Source organism: Sus scrofa, chromosome 15 (assembly GCF_000003025.6).
Source record: "Sus scrofa isolate TJ Tabasco breed Duroc chromosome 15, Sscrofa11.1, whole genome shotgun sequence".
Classification (NCBI taxonomy): Eukaryota; Metazoa; Chordata; class Mammalia; order Artiodactyla; family Suidae; genus Sus; species Sus scrofa.
In genome coordinates, this window is record NC_010457.5 from 17,118,962 (window position 1) to 17,142,489 (window position 23,528).

General features: G+C 42.2%; 1 protein-coding gene across 1 annotated transcript in view; it reads right to left on the reverse strand.

Annotated features, from left to right (window-relative positions):
• The window catches only part of ACMSD (aminocarboxymuconate semialdehyde decarboxylase), a 42,056-nt gene continuing 21,516 nt past the window's right edge, over positions 2,989 to 23,528 (reverse strand). The window contains exons 3-8 of the mRNA XM_013983952.2: positions 20,132 to 20,228; positions 14,448 to 14,497; positions 12,829 to 13,065; positions 7,608 to 7,701; positions 5,228 to 5,323; positions 2,989 to 4,091 (exon numbers count right to left, since the gene is read on the reverse strand). Coding sequence (XP_013839406.2) covers positions 3,904 to 4,091; positions 5,228 to 5,323; positions 7,608 to 7,701; positions 12,829 to 13,065; positions 14,448 to 14,497; positions 20,132 to 20,228 — 762 coding nt within the window. The 3' untranslated portion in view covers positions 2,989 to 3,903. The remainder of the gene's footprint in view (positions 4,092 to 5,227; positions 5,324 to 7,607; positions 7,702 to 12,828; positions 13,066 to 14,447; positions 14,498 to 20,131; positions 20,229 to 23,528) is intronic.

Sequence of the window (23,528 nt, forward strand, 5' to 3'; positions counted from 1 at the left end):
GTAAAAACAACACAACCACAAACTTGGGCTACCTTTCATGGAAAAGGAGGGATGACTCAGAGGGTAGAACCCAGAACCATAGATAATCATTCCCATGGCTCCGAGTTCTAATCAAGGAAATACTAAAATGTGTCTGATGGATTTCAGATTTGCTAGTGACTACTAACTTCTCCAAACCTTCTGTTTTTCCCCTTTTGGAATGGAGGGTCTATAGCACAACATTCTTTGCCTGTATCACCATTTTATATTGAGGGTGTGTTGGGTAAAGAACTTGTCTCTGTAATTCAGAAGTCTTCATATCGAGGAAAACCGTACATGGGGAGCGTCATTTACAAGTTACTTCAAATGATGAAATCCTAGACTTTAAACTGATGCATGAGACTTTGAGGTGGGTGTAAGAGGGGTAAAGATATTTTGCATTTAGGGAGAATATAAATAATTTTTTGCCAGAGTGTGGAATGTAGAGTTTAAAAATATGCCTTCAAATTCACTGATACTCCTCCCTTCCAAGGGTGGAATCTAATTCTACTTTCTACTTTGTGTGGTCCAGATTTAGTGACTTGCTTCTAATGAATAAAATACAGCAGAAGTGATGTGACATGACTTTCGAGGGTAGGTCATAAGAGGATAGTTTCTGGGGAGTTCTCTTATGGCACAGCAGGTTAAGGATCTGGTGTTGTCACTGCAGCAGCTGGGGTTGCTGCTGTGGTACAGGTTCGATCCCTGGCCTGGGAACTTCCACATGCCATGGTTGTGGCCAAAAAAAAGGATAGCTTCTGCCTGGTATACACTCTTTCTCTCTCTTAGTCTCTTCTTCTCCCCCACCCCTTTCTCTCTCAGATCACTCATTCTTGAGGAAAGCCAGCTGTCGTGTTGTAAGGGCACTCAAGCAGCACTTTGGAGAGTAGAGGGACCCAGATGAGGAGGGGCCTCCTGGCAAAAGCCAGCACCAGTGTGCCAGAATATATAAAAGTCACCTTGGAAATAAATCCTTCAGCCTCAGTCAAGCCTTCAGGTGACTGCAGGTCTGACTGACAACTTGCTTGCAACCTCATGAGAGATCCAGAGACAGCTAAGCTGTGCCTAAATTCATGACACTCAGAGACTATACAAGATAATTAGTGTTTATTGTTTTAAGTCACTGAGTTGGATAGTTAGGGCAATTACTTATGCAGCAAGAAAGTAGCAATGGATCTAGCCAAAATTATGATATTATTATAATGGGAGGATAACTGACCTCTCAAAAATCTAGCTATCTAAAATATATAAAGTGAATTTTCGATGATCATATTAAAATATGGAGGCGATACATTTTTCATATTTTTCACAGTGATAGATTGGTAATATGTAACTAGCATTCTGCATCTGTTTTTAAAAATGTGTAGATATAGATTGAAAAATAATTTTAGAGATGGGAAGAAACTAAGAGATAGTGTTATTTAAGTCTTCTGTTTAGTACAGTGTTTTAGAAATAGTAAGTACTCAATAAATGGTTTTGGTGTATATATGACATATGCCTATTTATTCTTAAGGTGTAATTTAAAATTGTGATTATCTGCCTTTATGTGGCTGTTTTCTTGGTGTTAATTATTTCCTTTTCTTTCATTTGCTTAATTTTCTATGTTTGTATTGTTTGGTTGTCCTTAATGCACCAACAGATCTGTTGAATGCTTAGCAATCATTGTTTCAAACTCAAACACATCAAATTATCCATCTGTTCCATTTTATCTGTTCTGGAGACCTCCCTTCACAGCCTTTGGTCCTATCGGTCCAATCTGGACGGTTGCTCTCTTGACTGGGTGTCATGATGGGACTTCCCTTAGCCATTCTGGTTTTGGGATTGTTTTTGAGAGAATTTGCTAGTGTGAATATAAGTAGAATGAGGCAGCATTAATATTTTAAGGAGGATCCTAAATTATTAATATATGCAGTTTCTCTGTCCTGGATTCACCAGCCTGTGAGGTCACATAAAATGAGGTCACATTTGCTTTTGGTGCCCGAACTAGAGTGGCCCAAGTCTTCATAGTTTGAATGCAAGATCTCAGCACCACCAGCTTCACAAAGTGCCCTTTGAGTTTATCTAGGGGTTCTTAAAAGGGATGTACTTACTAATTAGTGTATCCACTGGTTACTACAAGGCATTTGCCATTTTCTTCCTCTTCTCCTGTGACCCCTGACCAATGTGTGTTCTCCTGAATGCTGTTTAAATGTGCTGATGGTATCCCGCATAAGGTTGCTGTTGTATTTGCCAAGGGTGTTTTTTCCTGATGTTGCCATTGCCAAGAATACCAAGGGTACTCAGCATGATGGGAGGTGGTGAGAATGACCCTTTCCCCAATTCCACCCCACTTTTCCACTCCCCTCCTCCATTGCTCAAAGACCAGAGTACACAGCCTCTTTCAGCTTCTCCTTTTTGTAGTCTCCTACTCCCCCCACCACACCCGTTTTGTAGGGCCACACCCTCGGCATATGGACGTTCCCCGGTCTAATCAGAGCTACTGTTGCCGGCCTACACCACAGCCACAGCAACGCCAGAGCTGAGCCGCCTCTGCAACCGACATCACAGCTCACAGCAATGGCAGATCCTTAACCCACTGAGCGAGGCCAGGGATCGAAACCTCATGGTTCCTAGTGGGACTTGTTTCCGCTTCACCACAATGGGAACTCCAAGTGGTCTCCTACTTAACACACCTCCCATATCCCGGTCTAAACCAATAGCAATAAACAGTCACAACTAGCTGCAAAGCATTCATTTCAGCACGGATGATACAAAAGCCAGAAGGCTCAGAAACACAGCTCTGCCACATAGTATATTACCAAACCAGAGTGCTCAACGTTTATATTCTATTTAGTTTCTCAAGCCAGAGAAACAGTCTGCTTTAAAGTGAGATGAAGTTTCCATTCTGGAGATAGAAAACTACTTTCAGCTTTCAAATAATGGACCTCTTTCACTGCTAAACAAGATTTTAAATGCCTTAGAATCTACTCTCAATCCAAGTACCATATTGCCAACCTTTAAATACATATGTCCCTAGTCTTTTAGAAACCCCAAAGTGTTCCTTCTTTGGGAAAATTTAGAAATCTTCTGTAGACATCTGTAAATAATACAACAGAATTGAAATACTAAATATTTCAGACTTTTCACTAATTAAGACTGGCCTTTGCTCTAAACATTGTCTTCATTGCTGAGTTAGCATTTTCAAAGAATACTTAAGATGGAGATGCCACCAACTGGGTGAGTTGCTAGCAGACCACAACAGAGGAAAGACTTTTTCTTGTGAGGTTTAAAGCACTACTGTGCTGGTGGGTTTTTTTTTTGTTTTTTGTTTTGTTTGTTTGTTTTTTTTTTTTCCCAAAGGAGAGAATCATTTTCAAAACAAAGGCTGTGTTATTCCAAGAAGAAAATTTCAGGTGGTACGTAAGACCCTTCGTGTCATCTTCCCCTGTCTCTCTGGCCAGTGCCATTTCTTCCTCTTAATGCTCAATTCTCTCATTTAGTGGATAAGGACAGTTAGATTCAGTTTACCTAATTAGTAAGAGGTAGAGCCAGGACTTTAATCCAGGTGAATTTGACTTCAAAACTGATGGTTTTTTTCCTGCTTACCTCATCATGATGTGTCACTTTGGATGGGTACAGAGATGACCATAAGAAAAAGGAACTTATCTGGGGAACTATCCAGCCATGTGGGTCATCTGGGATTTCTCTGGCATACATAAACAATGACTCCCTGGTGATACATGGGTCTTATGTTGAAGGAGGTTCTGGATAGTACACTCTGTGCAAGCAAACCTAATCCCAAACCTCACTGTCCCTCTTTTTTACTTCTAATACCTTTTCTTCCATCCCTTTTTGGAGACAGACCAAGAAACTGGTTGCTGATCCTGCACTCTGCTCCCCGTACGTCAGCCCCGGCTTACCTTTCCTATGACATCTGTTAATAGCTTGAGGGCCAGAGGATCATGAACCAAGGAGTCCGTGTAAAAGGAACCAAGGTATTCCTTTGGGTTGATTGAATTGTCCTGGGCACACAGGTCCGGACGCACGTGGAATCCATGGGCGATTCTTCCTACTGTGAAGGGGAAGGAACCACCTGCAAGTAAAACCCATTACTGAGGGGCTATTGTTGATTGAAAAGAATTCCTTCCAATCCTTGTGTTGTATGCAAAGAGAAGTTATTATAGCTTAGCTACTTAACTGTATTTACAAAGGACCTACTGGGTTCCAAATGCTGAGTGATGACCCAGAATAAAGGATCCAGAATAAAGAATAAAGTTAACTCATCTAGAAATTCAGATTTAAGGAATTTAGTCTAAAGAGAAAATATAAGGATATAAAAGTAGGTGGTCAAGGTTTTCAAGTGTAGTGTAATTAAAATAATAGAAATATACAGAGGCAACCTATCAGGTGAAGAATAACTAAATAATGATGGAACTTCTGTAAAATATATGGCCATGCATACAACCATCATTCCCATGCATACAACCATGTATTCCCATGGAAAAATGTCTCTATATGTAGTTGGGAAGGAAAAGCAGATTGGAGAACAGTATTTATAGTTTGATATTGTTTGTGTATCCAAGAGTCACAAATTCAGTTACCTACAAGGACCAAGCAGAAAATGTAAATGAATGAAACAGGCCTCTTTGTAAACAACAGTGAATAGCAGGGATGATTGCAAACCGGAGAGCTTGTGGTCTGACCAAAGAAATTTAAATTAAAAAAAAAAAAAAAAAAACAACAAAAAATCAAGTAAACTATGCCAAACAAATTAAACTTGTGTGCAAGAATGGAATTTGATCCTCAAACTATCATACACTTTATAGCTAGAACAATGCCTAGATGGACCAAACTATGTCCTTCCAAAATTTACATGTTGAAGCCCTAACCCTCAACAAAACTGTATTTAGAGATAAGGCCTGTAAGGAGAAAATTAAGGTTAAATGAAGTCATAAGGTCAGCCCCTTATCCAATTAGACTGGTTGCCAAGAAGAGATACCAAAACTCTCTCTCTCTCTCTTGCTGTGAACACACAAAGAAAAGGCCATATGAAGACACAGTAAGAAGGTGGCCTTCTGCAATCCAGGAAGAGAGAACTCACCAAAACCCAACCCTGCTGGAATCTTGATCTTGGAACTCCAGAAGTGTGAGTCAATAAATTTCTGAGCCCATTCTGTGGTAGTATTTTGTTACGACAGTTCAAGCTGACTAAGACAGATAGGGTCTTACCTCCATGCGCAAAACATACTTTCAGTTTAGGAAACTTTTCAAACACTCCGCCCATGATCATAGAGCAAATGGCTGTGGTGGTCTCTGCTGGCATTCCTGAAAGAGGAAACAGTCAGGAGGTGTAGGGCTCTTGTCACTACAAACAAGAAGTTTGGTGACACTAACGGTGGGGGACTAGGACCTTGCTGTAATTGTCAGTGCTGAGAAATGTGGGGTCCCTGTGCCCCAGCATTGGCCATTACTTTGGCAAGCAGAAACCACATGACACTCCTTATTTACTGCTTACAAATAGAGTCATCTAATGGCTAGAACAACAGAACAGTCAAGGAACCCAGAGGACCAGGCTTTTTCTGATTCTCCCAGCTTCCATTTTGGATGCAGTGGGACAAGCAGAGTACAGTGAGTTTAGGCTGAACCCTTACTCCTCCAGTTTTTTTGCTTCTTGGCCTTTGACTAGTTATTTAATACCCCTGAGCCTATACTTCTTCACCTGTGAAATGGGGACAGTATTGCTCATCTCACGAGGCTACTGTGGAGCCTTGCAAATGATGTCGGGAAAGTTCTTAGCCAGAACTTTACACTGGAGATACTCAACCAATACTAGTTGCCTCCCTGTGGTTCAATTTCCTCATCTGTAAAAATGGGGATAATAATGGTTACTTCTTACCACATAGTAAGTGCTCAGTAAATATTAACTAATATTAATATTCCTGCCAAGTCTTTGCTGCTTCTTAGAGCTGAGATTGAAAATAACTTATTAAATTATTTTGAGTGCTTTGTGCTTCTAAAGGAGACAGCAGGTCCATGCATGCTTCCTTCGCTTCCATGGAATCAGACTGGGCTATATTTCCAAATGACTGCTTTTCAGACTATGATTAAGAAATCTCTGGTGGCTCTGTGGTTCAGCCCTGTGTCTTCAGGGGAGGCCTGACTCTCTAGCTGCCAAATTGGATTTTACTGGTTGCTTTTCATGCTTAGGTCAGTTGTGATTCCATGGACAGAGATGCCCCTGGCTCCCTGGATCCTTGTCCTCTTAGGAATTCTGGAAGCATGATGGATTCACATCCATCTGGGAGTGGTTTGTGGGCAAAGTTTCCTGCAGGCCAGAGGAGGGACAGTATCATTGCCTTTTGGTCCTGTGATTCTGCTTTCCATTAACTACTTGAACCATATCCCCACAATCATTGTCCATACAGGAGCCAAAGTGGAATATTTACAATGTAAATTAGATCATGGCTCTCCCCTGCTGGGAATCTTCCAATCTGCTAGATCCAGAATAAAATTCTGGAACTTTGCATCCAGAATAAAAATCTGAAATTAGCCTGTTTGTTTATGATCTGTTTGTGTATCATCTCTTTCCTCTAACCAGACCATAGGCTTCAGGAGGGTAGAGGTTTTGTCCATGTCTGGTACATAGTAGTGTTTGGTACAGGGCCAGGCATGCTGGAGAGGATCAATATATATGTGCTGCATAATGAGTGATAAAGTGATCCTTTGTGTAAATGCTCTCCTTTGTTTCTCCTGTGGGAAATTGCAATGCAGATTAGTTTGTGGGACTTGTCACAATGTTATGTGAATTAGGATGAGATTGTCTTTGAAGCTGGACAGCATTGGGGCTCCTTAGGTTCTCTCTTCCAAATAATTGTTGTGCAAGAATTTGGTGGGGGATGGGTAGGAAGCTATCTTACTAAATACATTGATCTGCAAAAGCAGTAACAGGGGCATAAAATGTGAGAGCAGGAAGAGTATGCAGACCAGTTCCACACCAGAGCTTAGTAGGTCCAGTAGAGTCTCTTCTCTTTGCCCTTCCCTTGCCCTCAGGTGGACCCATGGGTAAGCAGTGCAGGTGGCAAAGAGTAGAAGAGAGGGGCAGGTAAGAGGGTACTTGAAAGAAAGCCTGGTCATCTGCATTCTAGGTCCTCAGATCCTTGGGTGGTGGAAGTTGACCTTTGTAACTCCAGGGTTCTCATTTATAAGGGCTTATGCCATCATCGGCTTCTAAAACACCTACTAGATAGGCATGGCCACTGTTCTTCAGAGCCTTTTTGGGAGTCTGTGTAGTGAGGTGGCTTTTTTGGAGCCAGACAGATCTATGTAAATTCCATTTTCACTTTTTAACTCTGCCACTTGTGCAACTTATCCAAATAACCACTTTGAGAAGCAATTTCTCTATCTATAAAATGGCTATAATAATGACAACCTCATAAAGTTTCGTGTGGATAAGATTAAAATTAAATGTGGTAACACATACAGCACTCTTATATCCGAGTAAGAGCTCAATAACTATTATTTACACTTTTTCTCTTTGACATAATACATAGCTAATCGGAGAAAAAACAAAGGCTTGATTCTTTTTTCCAGATCCCAAACTGACACAAACCTATGAGCCAAGGGAACCAGTATTTGGCCATCCGTCCATCCATCTGCATGTCCCAGGGGTGCACAAATAGGGAACAGTTCAGCTTTTCAGCCTCCTTCAAAGAAGCAATGAGAGAAAGGGTCATTTGGACGCGCTAGCTAATACAGGGTACTATTTTAGGGAAGGTGCTTTTCTCGGGGTCTATATTGATTCAAATAAATAAATTACAATATTTTGAAAGTTTTTTTCTGATCTGTATAATAGAATTTTTTTTTTTGCTTTTATTTTTTAAATATTTATTTATTTATTTTTGTCTGCTGTGTGGCATATGGAAGTTTCTGGGCCAGGGATCGAAACTGTGCTACAGTTATAGCCTGTGCCATGGCTGCAGCAATGGCAGAGCCGTGCCACAGGGGAACTTCTAAAAGAATTATTGATAAATTCGCTCCTGTTTGGAAACTAAAGGGAACACTTAAGGGTTCCCTTGTGGTGCAGTGAGTTAAGAATCTGGAGTTTTCACTGCAGCAGCTTGGATTGCTGCTGTGCCACAGGTTCGATCCATGGTCCAGGAGATTTGGCATGCCATGAGTGTGGCCAAAGTTCTTTTAAAAATAAAAGGAACACTTAGAATTAACAAGAGTGTTGGTGGGTTTATCACTGAGGTTGATGAATTTAATATATGGTTTGGCAAAACAAGTCACAGAAACATCTGCTGGAACGTTTTGGCTGAGAGCAAAACACTCAAGGACTGAATCTACATCTCACACATACAGAGGAAATTTCCCCTGCTGGTTCCTATTTGGTCCACTCTTTTGGAAGGACTGTTCAGACTGAATTGTTGGCATTAGGGTTGGAGTGTTCCTTCCTCTCCCCCACTTGGAGACCGGATGAGGTGGAAAATGAGGAAGCAATGGGCTGGGAGCCAGGGGCTCATGACTGGGCTGGAGCAGGCTGGCCTGACCTACGCCATCTGGCCACTCCGAGCCCGACACTGGGTGGGAATCTGTGGGATCTACAGACATTCGCAAAGCAGCCTCAGGACCATAGCTGAGCCCTTGAACGGTCTGCTGTGAATGCGATGGCTTTAAAAAAGAAAGAGCTCTCAGCGCCTCAGCCAAGCAGGTACTGAAAAGAATGTCATGAGCAAACCTACTCCAGGATCTTCAGGGAAATGGAAATACCGTCTGGAAGAAACGACCTTTACTCAACACAATGTTTAATTAAAACAGTCCTCTCAATAGGCCTTTAATATTAGTTGCTTATCAAGGGTTCAAAAAAAGGATTTTCCTTAGAAAATTTCTTTTCCAAATATATTGGGGTGCTGGAGTGACTCATCCTACCTCTACATATGAACATTTGGGCTAACCAGCCTAATGAAGTGTGACTTGTGTATGTAAGTATTGTCAAAATGGAGAAATAATCCTGGGACAGCAGAGGATGCTGGAACAGGCAAAGGGTAGACTGAAGAAAGGACTTCTAATTCAACAGGTTCTGGGGAACAGAAGAGATATAAATCTTTTGAAGGGAAAGGAGCTAATTGGTTTCTAATAATGGATGCAGCCTGTTTGAGAGAGAGTATTAACTTTTTGGGATGGTTTGGGCTTGACAAAGTCATGTGATCATGGCATCTCACTGGGATCTCATACCTCATTAGGATAAAACTGTATTCCGTAACCTGTGATGGTTCATTTCTATTAATTTCACATTAAATATTTTTTTTGTCTTTTCTAGGGCTGCACCCCGTGGCATATGGAGGTTCCCAGGCTAGGGGTCTAATTGGAGCTGTAGCCACCGGTCTATGCCAGAACCACAGCAACTCGGGATCTGAGCCGCGTCTGCGACCTACACCACAGCTCACGGCAACACAGGATCCTTAACACACTGAGCGAGGCCAGAGATCGAACCCACAACCTCGTGGTTCCTAGTTGGATTTGTTAACCACTAAGCCATGACAGGAACTCCTCAGATTAAATATTTTTTATCTCTTTCTGCATGTGAGATATTGTAGAGCATATAAAAGAAGTCACTTGTACCCTTAAAATCATGATAGCTCACTCTTATTGTGAATTTACCATGTGCCAAAGCTGTTTTATATATATGTGTGTATGTTATATATACTTATGTATTTATATATTACATATATTTAATATATGTATTTTATGTATATAGCAGTTTATGGTTGTTAACTCTTTTAACCTTTAGAGATGAGCACTTTATTACTCCCATTTTATATAATATATATTATATATTTAATATATATTTTATGTATATTACAATTTTACAATTGTTAAATAGCTTAACCCTTTGTGAGATAAGCACTTTTATTACTCCCATTTTACAGAGAAAGAAACTAAGGCAGATAGAGGCTATGTAACTTACTCAGGTCTTGTGGATGATAAATGGTCAACAGTGGCCACTACCTCATACTCATAACAAAGTCATTCTTGTACCTGAAAACTGACCTGAGTGTGTGCTGCTGGGATTGCCCACTAAGAAGGGAGCCCTGGAGCTCAGGCTCACCTTGAAATGACCAAGCCAGCCATGCTCATGGAACTTCTCTCATTTGGTTCACCATGTTAAGAGATGCAAGTTAGAAAGTGGTGAGGCTGGCAAGTCTTGCTAAATAAACAAATGTGCTGTCAACCCCAGGACATCACAAGAAAAAGAGCCAGGATATTCTCCTGAATCCCCACAGAGACTGGCAGCCCCCAAAACAGCCTAGTTAGAATGACTGACTGAGCTGGTCACATAAATGAAAATACCCACTTGGACCCCAACTGGCTGCTGTTGCCTTCTGAGCCCTTTAGTAATTCATAAAGCCAATTCCAAAGAATAATAGAATGACTTAACAGCTGAAGGCTTGCTTATACTGTGCTGAAACAATTTCCATGCACAAGTAAATAAATCCTCTTTCAGAGCTCATTAAAGTTTCTAGAAAATTTTCAGTTTTAGTTCAGCCACTGCAGCCAATAATCTTCTGGGAGTTTGATGTTTAGAGGAACATTAAATGTTTCAGGTCATTATGAGGCAATTTAACAGGCAATCCCCCAACTGGTGGGCAGTGTCCATAGATATAAATATGGAAAACGTTCTACATGTCATCAGAGCTCAATAAACTTTAAATGATCGGTGATTATAGTGCCTAATGAGTCCACCAACATCTATTTGATTAATTATTGAATATTTTGCATTTACAATGAAAATAACAGAAAACTTTACTATTATAATTCTGGGAGGAAGTAAGAAATTTTTAAAATATGCAGTTGATTAGAGGTATGCATCTTGAGTCCTGGAACTAAGGAAAGCAGGTTTATTTCTGGTTATTCTGAAGAGCAGAAGGTAGAGGAAAACTGGTAGGGAGGACTATGGGACTATGGACACTTCTGTTGGATATTTCAAAAATAGATGGCATTGAGTTTTTGAAAATATGTTTTATTATGCAATATTTCAAATATGGAAAGTTTTAACAATAGTACAGTGAACATCCATACATTTACCATTTAGTTTCATCAAATGTTAACGTTTTAATGGTATTATTTTTTCTGTGAATTCTTTTTTTTTTTTTTTTTTTTTTTTTTGTCTTTTTGCCATTTCTTGGGCTGCTCCCGCGGCATATGGAGATTCCCAGACTAGGGGTCCAATCAGATCTGTGGCCACTGGCCTATGCCAGAGCCACAGCAACACAGGATCCGAGCCGCGTCTGCGACCTACACCACAGCTCATGGCAATGTCGGATCGTTAACCCACTGAGCAAGGGCAGGGACCGAACCCGCAACCTCATGGTTCCTAGTCGGATTCGTTAACCACTGCGCCACAATGGGAACTCCTTTTCTGTGTATTCTTTAGGGAAACACCCAGGGCACATGGAAGTTCCCTGGCCAGGGGTCAAATCAGAGTTGCAGCTGTCAGCCTACACCACAGCCACAGCAATGCCAGAGCTGAGCCATATCTGCGACCTACACCGCAACTTATGACAATGCCAAACCTTAATCCACTGAGCAAGGCCAGGGATCAAACCCATGTCCTCATGGATACTAGTCGGGTTCATTACCTCTGAACCACAATGGGAACTGCATATTCTTATTATACTACATTTTTAAAAGTATCTTAATTGAGGGTTGGTTAAATAAAACATATCTATATATTGAACTATTTTACAGTTATTTTAAAATCATGCTTGTGAGAATTTTCACCTAAGTTGGAAATTCTCAATTAAGATACAAAATCACATGTATAACGGAATTCCATTTTCATTAAAATATAAATATATGCGGATTATGCAAATAAATGAACTACAACAGTGGTTATTCATTTTTGGATGGCAGAATTATGGGTTATTTTTGTTTTACTATTTATTTATTTAAAGTATAGTTGATTTACAACGCTCTGTTAGTTTCAGGTATATAGCATAGAGATTCGGTTTTTTGCTGATTATACTCCATTGTAGGTTATTACAAGGTATTTGGTATAATTCTCTGTGCTATACAGTAAATCTTTGTTTAATTTATGTATAGTGGTTTTCGTCTTTAAACTTTTCCATATTTTCTATGGTTTTCTTCCAAATTAATAATTTTGAAAAAATGATAAGAATTTTTTTCCAAAGCAAAAACAAATACTTTGGGTAGGGGGCATGTCATTAACCTGATTCTTTTGCACGGTGACTGTCATGAATGTAATATTTTGGCTACCAAATGAAAGTTTTTTTTTTTGTTTTTTGTCTTTTGTCTCTCTTTTTTATTGTTGTTGTTGTTGTTGCTATTTCTTGGGCTGCTCCCGCGGCATATGGAGGTTCCCAGGCTAGGGGCTGAATCGGAGCTGTAGCCACTGGCCTACACCAGAGCCACAGCAATGTGAGATCTGAGCTGTGTCTGCGACCTACACCACAGCTCATGGCAATGTCGGATCGTTAACCCACTGAGCAAGGGCAGGGACCGAACCCACAACCTCATGGTTCCTGGTTGGATTCGTTACCCACTGTGCCACGACGGGAACTCCCCAAATGAAAGTTTAAAAGGAGAGCGAGGAAGTTAGGAAAAAGAGAGGTTTCACTGAGTTAACCCAGGGCTGGCCTAGTAAGCGTTCCTACTCGGCCCTCTTCTACTAGGATGGCCCTTCGTTTGGGGGAGTCCTTCCACATTTCCCTCTATATCTAGCGTGTTATCAGGCATCCCTCTGGCACAGGGACACTCAGCCCAGTGCCGAGCCCAGCTCCGCGTAGGCTGAGTGAGTGCCCCGTACTCACTGCGTACACAGGGAAGAGTTCTTGCGCGTTCAGGTCCCACTCGTTGATGTGGGAGCCGATCTGAACCCCCGGGAAGCCCAGCTCCTTCACGCAGCGCTCCATCTCCTTGACAGCCAGCTCAGGGGCCTGCATAGGCAACGTCCCCAGACCCACAAACCTCTTGGGGTGGCTCGCAACAGTGGCAGCTAGGTCGTTGTTTAGAAGCTGGCACAGGTCTAAAGTGTCCTGAGGTTTGGCCTGGAGACAGGTAAAGGGAAAACACATCGTTCAAAACCTACTTATTTAGTTACTCTGATCAGCACCTCCTCTGGGCTCAATCATGTGTCATTCAGTGGCTTTGCCCCTCAGAACGCTGAAGCACAGTCTGAGATATGCAGTTGGCCACAGGAGACCCAGAAGACCATCATTGCTGAGGCGAAGGAAACTGCTGGCATATTGCTGATTAATTAGAAAAACTGAGGCTGTGATCAGAAGAGCCTGGAATCCTACACTAGACATGGAATGAGGATGGGCCACCCCACCAACTGCAGAGAGGAGCCTGCAGGGCAGCACACCTAGGCACCCCTGTTGTCCTCACACAGGAGCTGGGCCTCCTGTGCCAGACATCATGCCTTCTGGTGAGGTGCTGGGCTGCTCACAGAACTCTCCTGTCCCTGTCTGTCCTCCTTCCTGTCCTTCCTGTTGATAGTGATGGTCAGAGTTACCTTAGCAAGATGCTGATGCAAAGTTTGCTTTCCATTCCCCTAATTCTCCCTCCTTCATTGCTATCTTGCCTTTCACCATCATCCCATTCCACTGCCAAGAATTTAGTACTCTCCTGCAATCCCAGTTGTCCAGTCAAGGTAGCACCCAGCCCAATAAATTCAGGTGTCTTGAGGTCTTATGGTAGTTGTATTTTAAGTAGTGAATCTCATCATAGGAACAGATAAGGATTGAATCACTAATACGGGAATTATGACCAGAGATGGGGGAAGTATGTATGACCAGGTGGTATTTCCATTGCTCCTTAAATCACAACATGCATGAATATTTATTTGGCTGAGCAGGTACCTAGTGTATGCCCAACTGTGTACAAAAATGTCCTTCCTCAGGCTTGTAGTCATGCCAGAAATTTCTAGCACTCAAGACTTAATCACTTGGGGAAAGGCATCCAACTTGTGGAATCCTGTTTTGAACTGTTTCCATGGGACAGACAGCATATTAGGCCATTATCTTTGCTTTCACTACTTCAAAATCATGATTATTTTAGAGTAAACAGGAATAAACTAGCTCATCAATGACTGAGCCAGGAACTACAGGAATGAGTCAGCAGGCAGGTCAGTTTTGATGGAGATTAGGGTTGGGCCTAGAACTGTGCTGTTCAGTGGAAGTACAATGCGACTTACATAGTAGCATGCAGCTGTTGGCTGCTGCACTGGGCCAGGCAGGTCTGGAGCAAGGACATGCAAGGAAGTCAAGCCTGGGAGGGGATAGTTCGATGTGAGAAGTGAGGGACCCAGCTTATCTTTAAAGGGGAGAGTTGGTGCGCAATATCAAGACATGGGGCATCGGTCTGCTTGCTAGGGAGCTGGCTGTGAGCCTTTGCCCACCAAGGAGATGGATTGAGGTTTCACACTCACCCAGTAGCTAAACATAACCGGAACCGTGGAAAGGGCTTGCACGGTCACTCCTAGACACAGACACAAAGGCAAAGCTAATGAGAAAAATGGCCCGGGCACCTCTGCATTTCCCAAAGCTGAGGAGCCCAGTAAGTCTCTCCCTCCTCCTGTTCTCCTCTCCCTCACTTCCTCCCTGGCCCCCTTCTCTCAGGGTCTCTGCCCCAGGCTTCCCTCATTCTGCAGCCTCAGTTATAAGGCAAGGAGTAAAGGCTGAACCAAAATGAGATCATTCAAGAAAAACGGAAAAACTCAGAGGCTATTTCAACCCTCTTTCCTGTGAAGTTTTATTTAGGCAAGATATTTCCCATCATTATTTTTAGGGCATTCCATCTCAGGTCATGCATGACAGAGTATATTTCTCAGCCATCTTCCTGGCCCCTTCCACTCATCTTTGAAGCGGAGCTCTGCCATCTGGAATGCCCAGAATGAGACCCTAGGTGTGGCTCCAGAATCCAGCATCCAGGATGCTCAGAATCACTTATCTTCAAGCTCTTGGAGCTGGGATGTCAGGAGAGATGCTGACTAACAGAGGCATCTTACCTTCCTACCCCCATCCAACCCACCAGCAAGTCCTGTTAGCTCTACTTCTGTTCCTTTCATCCGCTCACATCCCCCCATCTCCTGCCACTGTCTGGTCCAGGCCACCAGCGTTTCCTATGTGAACCACTGCAGGTGCCTCCAAGTGGTCTCCCACTACCACTCTTGTCCTCTTTCTTTTTTCTCCACTTGAAGGCCAGAGGAAGAGTTAAAACTTAGAACAAGTTACTCCTTTCCTCAAACTTCCAAGCACTTTGCATCACTCTTAGAGTAAAATCCAAACTTGAACATGGCCTCTAAGACCCCACACAGTCTCTCCTGGGGGCTCACATTGTGATTCATTGGCCTCCTGCCTGTTGTTTGGATCTCTTTCCTGCCCCAGGACTTTTGCACTGCTGCTCCATCTCCCTGGAATGCTCTTTCGGCTTATCACAGGATGGGCTCCTTTCGCCCTGAGGTCTCAGTTCAAATGTCAGATCCTCAGAGAGCCCTTTCCCAACTCCATCCACTTATCCCATTGTTCTGTTCCTTTCCTTTTCTGATAGTTATTACAGTCTGTCATGACTGTGTTTAATTGCTTATCCTGTGACTTCCCCTACTTGAATGTAAACACCATGTGTGCCTGTCTGTCCATGTTCTACCCCTGGTGTCCAGAGCAGTGCCTGGCACATTGAACATACCCAAGATAGGAAAAGACAAATCATTGTTTAGTGAGGACTAGACACTGCATCTTTTGATTAGAGAGCATTGTTAAACATTGTCACAAGGAATTCCTGTCATGGCTCAGAGGTAACAAACCCAACTAGTATCCATGAGGACAAGGGTTCGATCCCCATTTTCACTCAGTGGGTTAAGGATCCAGCGTTGCTATGATCTGCGGTATGGATCACAGATGCAGCTCAGATCTGGTGTTGCTATAGCTGTGGTGTAGGCCAGAAGCTGCAGCTCCATTTCAACCGCAAGCCTGGGAACTTCCATATGCTGCAGGTGCGGCCCTAAAAAGACCAAAAAATAAAAAATAAAAAAATTGTCACAAGATGTGACTTGTGTTTGTTGATTAGTTTAAAACAGTTAAGTCCCTTTCAACTGTAAACTTCTTACATTTTACACAAATACTTTTGCTTACATTTTTCTATGTAATTTCTCCATTTGATAGATTTGGTCTAAGGTCACATGGCTTGCAAGTGGTGGGATGACGCACTTGTCCAGCCTTGCTCGTATACCCTAGTGGCCATCGTTTATCACCATATTTTATATTAACATAGTAAATTACATTATGTGTTGGTTGATTTGGATACATGTTCTTTGGTCTCTGGGAATTGAGAGGGGGAAAAAACAAGTCTAATCCAATTAAAGCTTATATATATTTTTTATTTTTTTATTTTTATTTTTATTTTTTGTCTTTTTGCCATTTCTTGGGCCGCTCCCACGGCATATGGAGGTTCCCAAGCTAGGGGTCCATTCGGAGCTGTAGCCCCTGGCCTACGCCAGAGCCACAGCAACGCAGGATCTGAGCCGCGTCTGCGACCTACATCACAGCTCACGGCAACGCCGGATCCTTAACCCACTGAGCAAGGCCAGGGATCGAACCCGCAACCTCATCGTTCCTAGTTGGATTCATTAACCACTGATCCATGACTGGAACTCCTTATATATATATTTTAAAAGGGTGTTTAATAGTTTGGCATAGCACAATGTGCCCCAAATTCACCTGTTGAGTAAAATGGGCAGGGGCCAGGGCTGAGGGAAGAGAACATTGTAAAAGCAAATTCCTAGGCCCTCCTTTGGAAACTCTGACTTAGTGATGAGGCCTGAAAAAAATTTTTTTAACAAGCACCCCAGGCATTCTTAACCTGAGGAAGGCTTGGGAAAAGCTCCCTGGGGAAAAGTGATGGAATGAGGGATATGGCCCTAGGTTCAATCTTGGCTCTGCCATTTACTGCTGTTTGATCCGGAGCAAATCATTTATCATCCTCGGATCCCTCAGGTGGCAGTAGGTGCAACAATGTCTGCCACATAGAGATGTGATGAAGTAATCTGGGGGCTGCCAATTCCATTTTCTCCCTGTGAAGATGGCATGGTTTGCTGGATTTTTCTGTGTTGTGCCTTCATCATTTTATTTTCTCACCTCTGAAGAGGCAGTAGGATGCATTTGTTAAGCCCTTGGGTCCAGACTGCCTTGGTTCAAATCCTGGTTTTGCCCCCCACAAGTTGTGTGATCTTGGGCATATTGCTTAAATTCTGTCCCTTAGTTTCTTCATCTGTAAAATGGGCATAATAGATGCTACTTCCTATGGTTATTATAGAAATTGAGTTAATACATGTCAGGTGCTGAGAACAGTGCCTGGCATAAAGTAAATGCTTGGTAAGGGTCAGACATGACTGATCTCTCAAGAATAATCATTGAATAAAACACACAACAAAAACCAAAGGAGACACTTTTCATCTAAACTGCAGTTGTGGGGAGTTCCCGTCGTGGCGCAGTGGTTAACGAACCCGACTAGGAACCATGAGGTTGCGGGTTCGGTCCCTTCCCTTGCTCCGTGGCTTAACGATGCGGCATTGCCGTGAGCTGTGGTGTAGGTTGCAGACGCGGCTCGATCCAGCGTTGCTGTGGCTCTGGCGTAGGCCAGTGGCCACAGCTCCGATTCGACCCCTAGCCTGGGAACCTCCATATGCTGCGGGAGCGGCCCAAAGAAATAGCAAAAAGACAAAAAAAATAAAAATAAATAAACTGCAGTTGTGAGCAGGGGTTCTGATGCCAGCCATCCTAGTCTCCTTTCCACTAGTTTTCTCCTTGAGAGGTGGGAGCCGCTCAGTTGTGCTTCGCATTTAGAGCAAAACCCTGGCCTTTGCTGGTGGTCTGGGAAGCCTGTTCTAGGTCCAGCTTCCCTCTCACCCTCATCCAGAACAGGAGCATGTATGCTATGTTCTACAGAAGTGCTTCAGGCTTTCTGCAAAGTTCCATTTGAATGCAATTGAGATTTATTTTAATTATTTAAAAAATATAAAGCAATATCTAGCTTAAAGTGTCTATATTAAATTCTAACATGCCAGAGACCACCTTCTCATTTGGGGCTGATAGGTCAACTCGTTTTGTGCAGACCTTGGAGTAAAATGTTTCCTGCCATTTCTGTGTGTATATTTGAGCTTCTTATACATTTGTCTTTGGTTAAGAAGGTAGTGGATATAAGTAGCTCTTTTTTTGGGGGGGGGTATATGAATTGTTTGCTTTCTGGTTTAAATCTAGTCCACTGATGTCAAAATTCAGGCCTGACAGTGTTGTCATGGGGAGTTCTCTAGCACAGTCCCTGGGCACAGCCCATGCGTGTCCAGAGGCTGGGTGCTCTTATTGGAGCATGTCCTCCTCAGTGGCACAGCCAGCCAACCAGTAACAAATGAAAGCGCACTGTGGCTGTCACACAATTTTTATTTTATTTTATTTTATTTTATGTTCACTCCCTACCCTCATAAATTGCTTTAATTGTGGGGACTTGTTTAATTTCTAAATATAGGATAGGGAATGCAAGCTTAGAAATTGTTAGTGGCCATCATCAAAAAGTCTACAAACAATAAATGCTGGAGAGGCTGTGGAGAAAAAGCAACTGTATTACACTGTCGGTGGGAATGTAAATTGGTGCAACCACTGTGGAAAACAGGATGGAGATTCCTCAGAAAACTACATATAGAACTACCATTTGATCCAGCAATCTCACTTTTGGGCATCTATCCAGAGAATACCATGACTAGAAAAGATACATATACTACAGTGTTCATTGCAGCACTATTTTCAGTAGCCAAGACATGGAAACAACCTAAATGTCCATCGACAGAGGAGTGGATCAAGAAGAAGTGGTACATACACACAATGGAATATTACTCAGCCATTAAAATGAATGAAATACTAGCATTTTTAGCAACATGAATGGACCTAGAAATTATCATGCTAAGTGAAGTCAGTCATACAATGAGACGCCAACATCCAATGCTTTCACTGACATGTGGAATCTGAAAAAAGGACAGACTGAACTTTGCAGAACAGATACTGACCCACAGACTTTGGAAAACTTATGGTTTCCAACTGAGATGGGTTGTGGGGTGGGGGGATGCACTGAGGGTTTGGGATAGAAATGCTGTAAAATTTGGTTGTGATGATTGTTGTATACCTATAAATGTAATAAAATTCATTGAGCAATTACAAAAAAAGAAAAAGCAGAAAAAAAATACAAAAGAAATTGTTAGAGATTCAGCTTGGAAAGAAAAACTTCCTAGTTCTCCCCTTTCAAATTGCTGGTTTGGTTTGGTTGAGATTACATGATTAACTTTTCTGTAAACTGCTCCCATTTCCACCCCTTATGTGTCAGTGGGGATGTTCTATGTATGGTGAACTGAAACAAACTACATACGGCAAGAAAATGGATCCTAAATCTGAAGTAGGCAGTGGTCATCCTTAATCTGTGAATTCTAATTTTTACTGTTTTAATTGGCTCTATAAGTAAATATTCTGCATTTGAACATAAAATATTTTTGGGTCTTTTTTTTCTTCTTTTTTTAGGACTGCACCCATAGTATATGGAGGTTCCCAGGCTAGGGGTCTAATTGGAGCCACAGCTGCCAGCCTACACCACAACTATAGCAACGCCAAATCTGAGCTGTGTCTGTGACCTACACCACAGCTCATGGCAACACCGGATCCTTAACCCACTGAGAGAGGCCAGGGATCAAACCCAAAACCTCATCGTTCCTAGTTGGATTCATTTCCACTGTGCCACAATGGGAACTCCTGAACTTAAAATTTTTAAAAATAACAAAATTACCATTTAAGTCTTTTTGTTACTATAGTATCCTGCTTTAGAACAGTGTATATCTAATTTCAAAAAATTTAAAATCTACACTCTAAAAACATCATAGTGGAAGCTGCCATCTCTCTTCCAGTGAAGCTGGAACAACATAGTCTGGTGGAAAGAAGGGGCCAGAAGTTGCCATCACAAAACCACATAAAGTGGCATGAACAGATTTTAGTGGCAAATGACTCTTACATCATATTACCCTTACTTCAGACTCTTACATCAGATGCAAACATTGGTAGCATTTCTCATTGTAAGTACCTGTTTGGTCCATTTCTCTAAGACGGACTTCTGGATTCCAGCAGTTCTCTTGGACCACTCTGAAGACCTTCCCATCTTTCAGCATCTTTGCTTCTCCCTAGGATAGAAAAATCACATTAGCAAAAGGAGACCTAAGTTTACATAGATTAATCATTCCTTATGTGCTTTGGAGTCTGGTTCTCCCCTAACCTTCTTAGGAGTTTTTACTTGATCCTCAAAGAAGTAGAAATCTGCTTAATTTAACAGAGCCAAATTTTTATCTTTGTGCCTTAATATTGGCTTGGATTTGAAGGCGTGTGCTCTAAGGGTGTTAGTGGCTGGACATAGAGCAAGGTCATGGTTATGGCCTTCTGGGACTGCAAGACTGGGATGACCAGTCACCTTGCCAATCTGACCCACTAGCTACAAGACCAGAGGGAATGGCTCATCATCAGGAAAACTCTAGATTCATAACATTTTAGAAGTGGAAAGGACCTCCAAGATAGACCATCTAGTCCAACCCTCTTGTTTTATAGAGGATAACCAGATGGATAGTGAGAGTAAATAATTTGTATAGCAGAACAGGGTCCACTGATGTCAACACCTGCTGGAGAAGGCAGGTGGTGTGGTGAAAAAGTCTCGCAGCAGCACATATGAAATTTGGTGCTGAGCTGCTGGCTTCCACTAGCCATCATGCCTGCTTTGTACACTGCTTTTTAATACTTGGGGTGGAGGGGCAAACTAAATGGCTCTTCAAAGCATGGCAAAAAACAAAACAAAACAAAAACATGGTGGTGGCCTCTAAATTGGGCCTTGTATTGCTGATCCTTAAGAAAAGGGAAAAGTTCTGTTCCAGGTCCCTCAAATCAGTCTGCTCAGATTCAAATCCATATTCCGCAACTTACTGCTGTGTGACCACGAATGAGTTAAACATCTCTGAACTTTAGTTTGCTGGTCATTTTTCTGTTCAATTTGTAAAACAAATATTTATTTAGAACCTAATTTGGGCAAGACACTTTCTCTGACTGATTCAACACTTTAAGGATATATAATGGAGGAAAAAAGACAAGTTAATAATCTATCACTAAAAATTTAGGTCATAAGCATGGAGATTGGAAAGACTGTGAGAAAAGGAAGATACTCAGGCACAGATTCCCATCCATGGAGAAAAAGAACAGAGTCCTTGAGTTGGCTGAACACAGGTTCCAAAAGCTGTTATTATTATGCTCTGCAGAGATGTTGAATTTGGAACTTCTGAATGTTTTTCCCTCTCTGTCACTTAAGTTCAAAGTGTTTACTTTGGACTCCTTGGATCTCCTAGAGGATTTTTTTTTTTTTTTTTGTCTTTTTGCTATTTCTTTGGGCCGCTCCCGCAGCATATGGAGGTTCCCAGGCTAGGGGTCGAATCGGAGCTGTAGCCACTGGCCTACGCCAGAGCCACAGCAACGTGGGATCCGAGCTGCGTCTGCAACCTACACCACAGCTCACGGCAACGCCAGATCCTTAACCACCTGAGCAAGGGCAGGGACCGAACCCACAACCTCATGGTTCCTAGTCGGATTCGTTAACCACTGCGCCATGACGGGAACTCCCTCCTAGAGGATTTGACATAACCAGTGCAGAGACTTCTTTAGTGGGTGTGACAGGTCAGCTGTTGCTGTAGGGAGGAAGAAGATTCTTGGTTCTTTAGTCACCCTGTCTTCATTGTGGCCTCTTCAGCTCCATGAGGAGGTATCAATTCCAGCTTATTACCCAGCATTTAAGGCATTCATAAGTTGGACTTGGACTTCTTTTGGCCCAGAGAACAAGATGGGTGGAACAGAGGTCATGGACACATTCGATGATGACCGTTTTATTTAAATCATTTTGGCAGATGGAACAGACTAGTTCAAACTCATCCCATTCAGCCATGAATGGCTCCATGGTTTCTTCTGCTTTACAACATCAAATATGCATGGAGTCTGCTTGCTGCTCTCTGTCCTGCTTGCTATTCTGTGTAGAAACTTCTGAGGCCTAGCTCATTTTTAAAATACGTATAATCGGAGTTCCCGTTGTGGTGCAGCAGAAACAAATCTGACTAGGAACCATGAGGTTGTGAGTTCAATCCTTGGCCTTGCTCAGTGGGTTAAGGATCTGGTGTTGCTGTGGCTGTGGTGTAGGGCAGCAGCTGTAGCTCCAATTAGACCCCTAGCCTGGGAACCTCCATATGCCACAGGTGCAGCCCTAAAAAGACAAAAAGACAAAAAAAAATAATAATAAAATAGGTATAATTATATGACTTACCTTAAAAAATGTGACTTACCTTAATAGGCTATTGTGAGCATGAAATAGGATAATCTATATTAAGCACTTATTTAGTAGAGTGTCTGACACATGTTAAGTGTTATTCTTGGTATAGTTATTAATGATGAACAGCTAATTAGGGACCAGGCTATCTCCTGATGTTGAGGACACACAACCTCTCGTGGTGCTTCAGGGCCTCAAGTTTACCTTTGGGTCGTACTTGCTGGTCAAGTAAGCATGTGGTGATCAAAGGTTTTGAGTTCAGCTTGCCGTCCTTCTCTGCCTCTTGGCTTGTTCATGACTGTGCTGGGCCAAGGACCATGACTTGTACTCAGGCCTTGCCACAGTTTCCTTCTTCGTCCTTCTGATCGATGGACTACACCTCCCCCACTTCCTGCTTGGAGAAGGCCAACCGCTTTTCACCGTCAAGTGTGGCAGCCTGTTCACATTTTACATGCAGGAGGAAGACCTCAGATCCATATTTTCATGGACTGGGGAATATGTCAGCGAACAAGTGACTTGTGTAACTGTGACAAATGTCTACACCCAAGCAAAACTGAATATCTGAGATCAGGACATCAGGATTGATTTGTCTCAGTTCCACAGCAGGAACTCCTCTTGAGGGTTGTGAAATACTTTCAACAATTTCCTTTTCTGCTTAAATTAACCAGTTGTTGGTTTCTACTATTTGCAAGCAAGAGTCCTGACAGATACTAACTGCATAAGTAGGATAAAGGAACATGTGTTTTTATTTGGCACAGAAGGGAACGCAAGGGGTGATGACAAAAGAGAAAAAGTGAGAAACAAACTTTCCTTTGGCAAATTAGAAGTTTTATTTTTATTTTACTCCTTAATAAGAAAGCTTAATTACCATAAAATACCTAGTACAGCAGAGTACTGAAAAACACAGTCTTTACATTTCAAAGATCTGGGTTTAAATATCATTAAATTACATACCTAGCTCAGTGATAGTCCTTCTGAGGTTAAACTTTACTTTTTCTGTCTGTAAACTTTGGAGCTTCTATTTGTCGTGCTTGCAACCACCTAACATCCTTGGAACAACTCCTATGTGTGAAGACATTTTCACATTATGATTCCCCCTTCCTCAGGAGGAACTCAGAATTCACTTTCCCAG